Source organism: Anopheles coustani, chromosome 2 (assembly GCF_943734705.1).
Source record: "Anopheles coustani chromosome 2, idAnoCousDA_361_x.2, whole genome shotgun sequence".
Lineage (NCBI taxonomy): Eukaryota > Metazoa > Arthropoda > Insecta > Diptera > Culicidae > Anopheles > Anopheles coustani.
In genome coordinates this window covers 80,033,608-80,043,063 of record NC_071289.1, presented here as the reverse complement: position 1 = coordinate 80,043,063, position 9,456 = coordinate 80,033,608, and the positions used below count along the sequence as shown (strand labels likewise).

Below are 9,456 nucleotides of genomic sequence, written 5' to 3'. Positions count from 1 at the left end.
TGTTTGTCACAAAACAGTTTATAAGAAATTAATAAGGATTTTAATGGAAATGGAATCTTCGCAGGTGATTTTCAAAGCATTAAAATTATATTTTGAAATAAATCCATCGTATAAAAGGCGCACGCATTCCCTTTATTTATTTGCCGTTACGGCATAAAACCAGAAAAATCAAAGTATGTGTATTATGTTCATTCTTTTTTTTACCCATTGCTATTACAATGTGTTTAATGAGCGTTGCGTGTTTATCAAGCACATTGAATGAATATTTTCCGCTAATATAATTAACGTTTGTTTGCGATCTAAAACAAAATAAACAGTTTGTAAATGATTGGTAGAAATCGATTTGCTCTATCGATCATTATTATTTGCATGTTTTTTTCACTTCACGCCAAACATATTGCGTGCTGCCTTATCAGTGATCAGGTTTTACTTGTTTTGCGATGAAGAAGTATGGTTTTTATTGCAACCTGCCCGTTACGCATTCAGAAATGGCCGTTGCCCTTTTTTTCCTCTCGGCCGCTGTTGAGTCACACTGCTCGAGGCGTTAAACGATTGCTAATGACATTTTAATAGGTAGGGGTGTAAAATTTGTTGTTGTTTACACTTAATTTCGCCTTTCACCCACAGCCGAAAGGACCCTTTTGGTGTTCCGAAATGGTGGTGTGTCGTGAATTTTTGCATTCTTTCAACCACTCCGCGAAACGCTTTCTTTCGCTACTTACCACGTCCGGGCACCGTATTCCGTCACAACGATGGCCGGTGTGATAACGTTTCGTTTAACCGTTGCGACCACGTTCGTGTCGCTTATCGCGTGGCCAGCCGTTTCCTTCGATGATGTAAAGAAAACGGCGCCCACACCGCCGAATGGGAGTCCTGCTAAAAACGAAGGCATAAATTTCAACACCTCCCAACACAAGGGACCATTCGCTCCCCTCACCGACGTGGAAAAGCGTGTTCAGCGCATCGCATTAGTTGCTATTGTTATGCATTTAAATGCGAATATTATTGGGATATTGCATACATCCAGGCGGCTTCGCTCCAAATGGCCTCCAATCGGTTTGAACAAACGGTAAGGAAGGAAAAAAAAGCAACGGACTAAACGGGATCAGCAACAGAATCTCGGGTCCGCCCTTTTTCCGCTCTGGTGGCACATAAATCATAAACATTATCGAAGGCTGTCCACCCGGTCCGCCCATGTTCATTCCGCTCCATGCCATAAACAATTGGCCGTTTGCGTTGACAACAAATAACGGAAGCTCCAACGAGACCGGGGTGGGCCTTGCTGGGGATGCTAAACCAGGGATGAGATTTTTACACCCCCACCCGATTCCTTCCTGGAGTCTCACTTCTTCCACCCGTGCGCCTCATTGGCACTTTATTCATTGTGGATAAAGTTTAGCGTCGAACGAGGATAAGAAGCTCAGCTCGCGTTTTCCCAGTCTGTGTCTTCGTTTTTTTGTTTGTTAAGTCTTCTTGCCCCAACCGGGGCGGTACAATGCAAATATAAATTTTTATTATCACGTAATTGTTTTCTATCACGGTGTGGGCCATATTTCCATCCAGCCAGCCAGCCACAGCATCGACAGCGTCCTGGCCCAGCAATGGTACAAATGAACGCTGGTGGCTCGGGGAGGGAAACCAGTGGAAAACTTTTCCTACCGTCGAAACAAAACTTCCATAGTGGGTCGGAAGGCTTTTCCTCGTTGCCTTTTTTCCTTAGATGAACTGCTGCTGCTGCTGCTGATGGCCTTTTGTGTTTATGCTCCACCGGTCGGCATTTTCAGTCTTGTCATTGTCATTTGAAAAGGCGAAAGTCGAAGACAGCGGAAGAATAAATAAAACTAAAATTGCAAATGAGAGTGCAGATAGATAGAGTAAAAAAAACACGTAAAAAGCTGGTAGACTAGTTGGAAAAGTCTACCCTCAGTGCTCGGGCCATTTTCCTTCCCGAGGCCATTGGACGTTTCAATGCCGATCCTAGCTGAGGTTTTAGGAAATACGAATTGTACGGAGGGGAAACAAGGGACGGGGACAAAAGTATAGGCTTAAAAAGTTTCTCTACTCCACGAACCGTCGGCGGATGAGTAAATCAAGCAATCTGTTCGCCGGAAGTGCACAAAGTAATAGACTCGATAATGTCCGATATTGAATTTCACGATAAATTTTAATCAATTATTCAACCGCACCAGCAAACCGCACCACGTGGAAAATGGTTGCGGGCAACTGAGGGTGGCAGCGGTTTTTCCGCTCGTTCGATTCCTGCGGCTGGCTGCGGTGGGTAAGAGTAAAACAAAAACAAAAAAAAAAAAACGGTACAGTGAGCAAAAAGTTGTTCCCACCGCTTCTCACTGGCCAGTTGGTCGTCCTGGCACTGTCATTAATATTTATGAGACAATCGAAAGTTAGGCGTTTGGTTGGTTGGTCGGTTGGTTCGGTGAGGTTTTTTTTTCGATCCGTGGATGGACTATTTTTTTTTATCGGAAGAGGAAAGTTTTATTTGTTTAATAGGTTTTGGCATGCTAAGCCGTTAGTGCGGATATGGTTTATTGTGCAACTTTGGTTTCTGTAACGGACAACAGGATTACAGATTAAAAACAGTAAGCAAAATAATGCAAGGGGAAATGTTACAAAATAAGGAAAAAGGAAACCATAAAAAGACGAATACACTTATGAAAACTTGAAACACTATTCAACAAAACCTAAAAAATTTAATATTGATCAATCTCTACCTATAAATGTGCCAAATACCCATCAATTCACCGAACAATATTTAATCTTTTAATGCACACACCTTCTAACAAATTAGTCCTACGGGGTTAACCACACTCACGATGTTACGGGAAGGTGAAAGAACGAAAGTGAAACATTATTCCCACATCAACAACCGGAAAGCGGAAGAATTTTAACCCTTTCCGTTTTCCTATTCATGTGAAACCTTTCAATTTGCATCAATTCAACCAGTAAGTATTCCCCTGACACACACACACACTCTCTGTCCCTTTTTTTCAACAGTCCGGACACCATTCGTCTCGAGGTTAAAATAAAACACCCCGACTCCATGGGTTTTGAAGTGAGAAAAAACCCGACACAAATTCCCAAACATCGAATCCTCATCAAAATGCATCACTCTGTTTCCCTTCGTCGCACTCGTTTTCCCATGTTCGTTCCATCCTGTGCCAGACGGTTCCCGTTATCGTTGTTTTGCGCCAATGTTACGCTCCGTTGGGGGGGAGCTGGCCGCTGGCTGGAGCGACCCCACATATCATAAAAAGCTATTTGGCTTATAAAGAAATACGTCGGAAACGGTGGAACAACATGGGCAGGGTTGGATCCTTTGGGTGCACACGATGAAAGGCACTGGCATCCCTCTGGAGATCCTCCCTCCGGTATCCGGGTGTTTAAAAAACTTTTCCACCAGTGTTGCCAAACCCAAGCGAACTGAAAATCCCGACAACACGGATGACGAAAGCGGTTCGCCGTTCGTGACTTGTTGGTACATTATGGATGGATTTAATGGTCCTTTCGAGGAACGATCAAATTGAAGGGCAAATAAACCTGAAAGAAACCTTGCGTCAACCACGTGGTGTGCAAGGGTAATTAGATTTTCCATAATTTATCGCCCCAATCGCGTTGAGAAGTGCAAAACCCAACGTAGAACGGAAAGGCATCAAGTATGCAATGAGTCGTAAACTTGGGCCGAAACCGGGGCATCGTGAACCAGTTTGGCAACACTGCACGTTTTCACTGGAGCTTGCGGTTTGTTTTTCCATCTTTGATCCTTCGTGGAAAGCCAGCCCACTTTGGGAATCCCTTCCGACACGTTCGACAACAGATGACGAGGGAGGGGAGAAAATAACGGAACAAGAATGGAGAAGTTGTTCAAGTATCGTTAGGATATCGTTAGGTCAGGCCGGGACAGCAAGAGAACGTATGTTTTCGAGATGAGAAAAATACATACTCCTCCACAAAAAAAGGGAAAAGAAAACCCACGGTGTGATGTTTTATGATGTTTTCACATCTTCAGTTACCCTTCCCACTCGGTGGGGGCATTATCTTGTTTACGGTGTATTGTCAAAAGATTTATCTCTCCAAAGTCGCCGACTGCTTCGGATCGCCGGGAAAGAGAAAGGAAAGCTAGGCGAAAGTTTTCGACAGCCTGAGAAAAAGTTGGCCAATAATAAAAGGAAACCTTCGTCGAAGGTAAAGGGGTTTGTACAGAGAGGAAGGAAAATCTAGTCCCAATCTTTTTCGGTACATCTTGGAGTGAAAAATCCACTTTAAAGTTTTTCCACACTCTTTTCTATTTTCTCTGAAAAAAACGTGCAAGTGGAAAGCCCACCTACAACCGAGGACAGATGGGGATGTTACGATTTCCGATGTCTTATTTTCGCCCTTTCCTTTCCTTTTTTTTATTTTGGTCTTTTATCGCTTTATAGATCTTACGACACTGAATGAAATGGGATGTATTGATAATGTATGTTTATTACACTCGTGGGAAATTTCGCCCCCGGAAAAAGGAAAGTAAAACCATTTTGAACCTTTGCTTTTTCATTTGATTTTTGTCTTCACGCACGTTGTGAAGGAATTATATGAGGGCACGAAAAAAAAATGATGAAACTTTGAGAGTATTGTTAAGATTTAATATTCCAATGACGGATTTCCTGGAATACAGAATTTAAAGGAAAAGTATGTCAAATAATTGCATATTGTTCCTTTATTGCGATACAAAGAATTCATTGAAAATAATCAAATGCCTTGAAAAAACGATTGACAAACACAAGCGCAGTTTAATTGTGTAGTAAAAGTATAAGATTTATTCAAAACCCACTTTCCGCCGTCTCCAGAAAATCCTATTGCTAAAGAGTAGAGTGTCCAGGATCACAAACGCTTCACTTGTTGTCGGCAACGTACGTCGCCATCGTCAGGAAACCGTACGTCGTCTCGCTCAGGTATTCGGCCATCTGAGCTTCGGGAACATCGTAGCCGGTGGTGCCGCCAGCACCGGTCTCGAGCGTGTACACCAGGTTCGGCTGGAAGGTTCCGGCCACATAGTCGATGCTGCTACCCGACGCGGCCGGCTGCAACAATCCAGCACCACCGACGGTAAAGATGCGTCCATTCTGGTTCATCAGTGTCAGCGCAACACTGTTGGCCAGCGAGCGCAGCTCGGCCACGTTGCTCGGGTTCGTCATGGCACTGTGCGAGAACGGATAGAGCACCATCTGGTCGGCCGACTGAATGCTTAGGTAAAGCACCAGGTTGGCACTGTTGGCCTGGATGAAATCCCGCAGGGCGGCCGTCTCAGGGGCAGAGAAGGCAGCCGTTCCGACGAAGCTATCCGAGCAAGGCTACATAAGAAAAATGGATTAGAACATTCGTGAAGGAATGATGGGTCTCGGAGGGGACTACTTACATTCGAGCTTCCACCGACGGTATTCCACAGGTAGCCAAAGTTACGTGCAAGATCGGTTCCGAAGCAACCGTTTCCATTAACGCTACGCGACTTGACCCACATTCGGTTGTTTGGGGTGCGCGAGAACTCATACCCATCAGGGTTAGCCAGCGGTACGACCAAGAAGTTCACGTTGTCCAGGATGTGCTCGAATTCGTAGTAGTGCTCAACGATCTCGTGCAGAATGTAGCTAGCAGACATCGGCGAAATCCATTCGCGGGCACGAAGGCCACCCTCTACGATAACCAGAGGCCGGGTGGCAACGTTATCCTTGCTGACACGCAGCGCCCGGATGGGACGACCCTCGGTACTGGTTCCAACATTCACCACACTTGCCAACGTTGGGAAATCCGCCACCAGTTCGTCCAGGTAGGCGTTGATCTGAATTAAAATCGCGTGCGTCAAGCCTTGTCAGAGTTGGTTGTTCTCTGAAAGATCTTACCTCCTGAGCGGTCCAGTAGTGGTCGAAGTCAAGGGTTGCTCCAGCCACAAGGGCCACCAGCATGGGGAGTACGAGTAGACTGCGCATCTTGACTGAGTTGTACTGGGTTGCAAGACTGTAACGGAATACCTAACGCTTCCAGGCCCCATACCATCCTTTATATACGAAGTCCTAAGCCGGCCTCCAGAAGCCGTTAAGATAGCAACAGTGCCCAGCCTGATATCGTCGAGACGTTGCGGGCTCAGTATGGTCCACATCAGCAGCACGTTATATCAGCATATACGGCGTTGGTGCGTAAACGTTACGAGCGTTTAATTGTTGTTCGCAACATTGTTGGCCCCAATCAGCATCGCCCTACCGATTATCACGTGCCGTTATCATGGCGAGCCGTTGAACGGAATCGAAGTGAACAACAACAAAACGAAGAAAAAGAACCATCAATTACCGAATGTAGCCGCTATCGGAACGAAAATCTTCGATCGAGAGCGAACGGATTACGGATGCCGTTACAAACAAGCCCGCGTTTGGGTTCGCTACATCGTTTAACGATAACGATTTTTAGCGGGTTTTGGTGGAAAGTACAACGGGTGATAAAAAATAACCGTGATAATGGCAACACGGTCGCCGTTTACTGTGGAATCTTATCGGTGGAAGCTAGCGGCAATGGCAGCCTATGGTAGCCCGTTAGGGATTCGCATGTCTATGGTACGATGCAACGCGTTATGTAGCGATAATCTCCTGATGTCATAATCGTACGGTGTGGTTCAAGAATTTGCTAGAAGGATGTTGGTCTTATCAATGGCATGATCGAAAGGTCGTTTTACGATGTCTGAAAATTTAATTGAAAATATGAGATATGTGGATTTGCGGAACATGACGAAATTTAAATTATAGGTAAGGCAACGAAATTTAAAGAGAAACTTATCTGTCATAGAAGTATCTGCAATATCGAAAAAATATAGATTCAACTGCTTTTACCCCAATTATGCATATATGGTGTGGACAATAAAACTACCTTAAAAAAGTCCCTTGATTAATTTATAGAGTTTTTTTTTAATCTATACAATGAAACAGAGAACATCTGTTTTGTGATAAAATATCATGCGAACCTATTGTTGTTTATAAATGTAATTTCTTTATATGTATGTGTTTCAACCTTTCTTATATTTATTTACCAAAATTCGCCAAGAATATCTTTCACGCGTTGCGTCTTTTGCGTATGTTGCAAATACGCTTTACATACTTTACTGTTGACGAGCAGTTTTAATATTTAAGAATAAAATTGAAAGAATTAGAAGTATTTAAGGGTTTTCCAGACATGAACATCAATTTGACTATTTTTTTGTAAGAAATTCACAAATTTTTTTTTATGACACATAATACACAATAAATAAATATTTAAACAATAAATACTAATTGACATCATTTACATGTAAGATCTTAAACGCTGTGCCTAAATTATAAAATAAAAAATAAACTTTGTGAAATATCCTAAGATTTCCATAATGTAATGTAGATGACATTAATGGTCTAAAAAAGACCAATTTCAAAGAACTCAAGCTAATTTTCAAATTTAAACTTATTTGCTGATTGTAGCTTGTTTATGTAGTTACATTTTAAAATAAAACAATTCCAATCCTACCAGATTGTGACATGTCGTTGCGCTTGCTAATTCGTAACAATTTCAAGCGCTTTGTTACTGATTTGCAACAATACATCATTATCATAATCAGCAGCGGTGAACGTCTTGAAGTGCACGTTCATTGGATTGATTAGTGCGCTTTAACATTTACCATCCAGCAATCGTTCAACGTTGGTCTCGTTGTGAAACAATAGTAGCGTTAAGTAACGCGTTCGCCATTGGCAATTGGGTGGAAGGATTGCCGACGTCTTCGTTCAGTGAGCTACATAGGGCCTACACATCGACAGAGAAGTGCACCCGAAAGCGCTGTCGAGCAGAGACTTCACCGTTCCTCCGTTCCCGCGCAACCTTAGCAGACATAACTCATCGACACATTGTTCTGGTAATTATTCCGTTATTGTTGACCGTGATTTATGGACGTAATTAATTAGAACTTTCCATTTCATTGTCCTTCGCGATGTGGGCGATGTTGCAAAGTTGGCGCGATGTCGGCAACCATATGCCATAATGAACGCACCGCCCAAAGGATCTGGTGGAATGTTGTTCGCCAGCTGACCGCAGGCCAATAGATGTTGCGTGAAGTCGTCGAAATGGACACTTCATCGTCTAAGAAGCAAACGTCCGTTTTCGGAGTACGAAAACTCGAGTTCCCCTTCCCTGGCCAGCGAGCGCTTAAATTAGCACTCGGTGCGTGTGACATTAATCCACTTCCAAACCCGGCAACATATCGAGCTTCAACTGGCCCACCCTTGCGTAGTCTGTCTGAGAAGTGCCGCAAACAAACCGTCATCCATCGGATATATTGGGCCGAAAATAGCTGAGCTGCTTAAGTAACTACACTTGTGTGGTTTTTCCGTGTAAACACCTACCACGAGTGATCCACCTTGGCCGCTGAGATGCGGGGTGTGGACCCGCTGGCACTTTGCCTGGATTTCCGGTCAGACAACCTGGTAACCCGCCGGTGGCTTACCTTCCTGGTGGTGGAGTGAAAGATAAAATTTAATCCTTTATAAATCTCTCCGAAAGCACACAATCCTGGGTTGCCCTCCAGGAGGGATGAGCCGATGGGCGGGGGGGGGGGGGGGGGGTGAGGGGGGGGGGTTTGTTTGTTGTCTTATGGTTCCCATCCGAGCCATAACTTATTCATCGGGCTGCTGAGGGATGGAAGGAAGGTGCTAACGTACCGGGTACGGGTACCGTGTCCAGGACGCAGGCATTAAAGGTAGCGTAGAGATAAGAAGTATGTTTTCGTTCGTGATGCTCGAGGAACATAGGATTTATGCGGCGAATAGCCGTCTGGGAGTTGTCTACCGGTACGCGGTATTGGCTCACCGGAACTGGAACAAACAGACAGACGGTTTGTTAGCTCTGGTGCATATGAGAACTTTCTTTCGTTGAGTTGATATATGGTTTGGAGATGGGGGTGATATCAAATAGTGAAGTCTAACCGCTGAATGATCTGGATCAATTTTGGTTGAGCGTCAGAACATATTTATGACTGCAAGTTTTTTCATCGAACATCACCCGTTGCAGGTATTAGCACATTATTATGGTTTGTATTAAAATTCTTTTCCTTTCTATTGGATGAATAAAATGCATAACACTTTCAGATCAGACTGTCAAATGTATCCTGAAGCCTAACCTGACCACCACTTCCAAACACAACATTTCTAGAGAAAACTAAAATTTTTCATTCGTTGCTATAGTAGTATGAGTTTAAAAATGGTAGCTTGAGATTCAGCGAGTAGTTTTACAATTAACGAAAGCTGCAAATTAAAATCTTTAAACAGGCTTTTACATTTTGTCAAAATGAATTTTGTTTAAATATCGCCAACCCTAATATAAACTGCTTTTACGCGTATTACAAAAAGGAATGGAAAATATCTTCGACCTATTTCCTTGAGGAAGACATCTTCTCGC

At 43.6% G+C, this 9,456-nt stretch overlaps 1 protein-coding gene across 1 annotated transcript; it reads right to left on the bottom strand.

Annotated features, from left to right (window-relative positions):
- Positions 1 to 4,889: 4,889 nt before the first annotated feature.
- On the bottom strand, positions 4,890 to 5,981 carry LOC131265955 (carboxypeptidase B-like). The gene is made up of 3 exons (XM_058268268.1): positions 5,895 to 5,981; positions 5,414 to 5,833; positions 4,890 to 5,348 (listed from the first exon to the last, which is right to left on the bottom strand). The coding sequence occupies exons 1-3, from the start codon at positions 5,979 to 5,981 to the stop codon at positions 4,890 to 4,892; spliced, it is 966 nt and encodes a 321-aa protein (XP_058124251.1).
- Between the last annotated feature and the right edge of the window lie 3,475 nt (positions 5,982 to 9,456).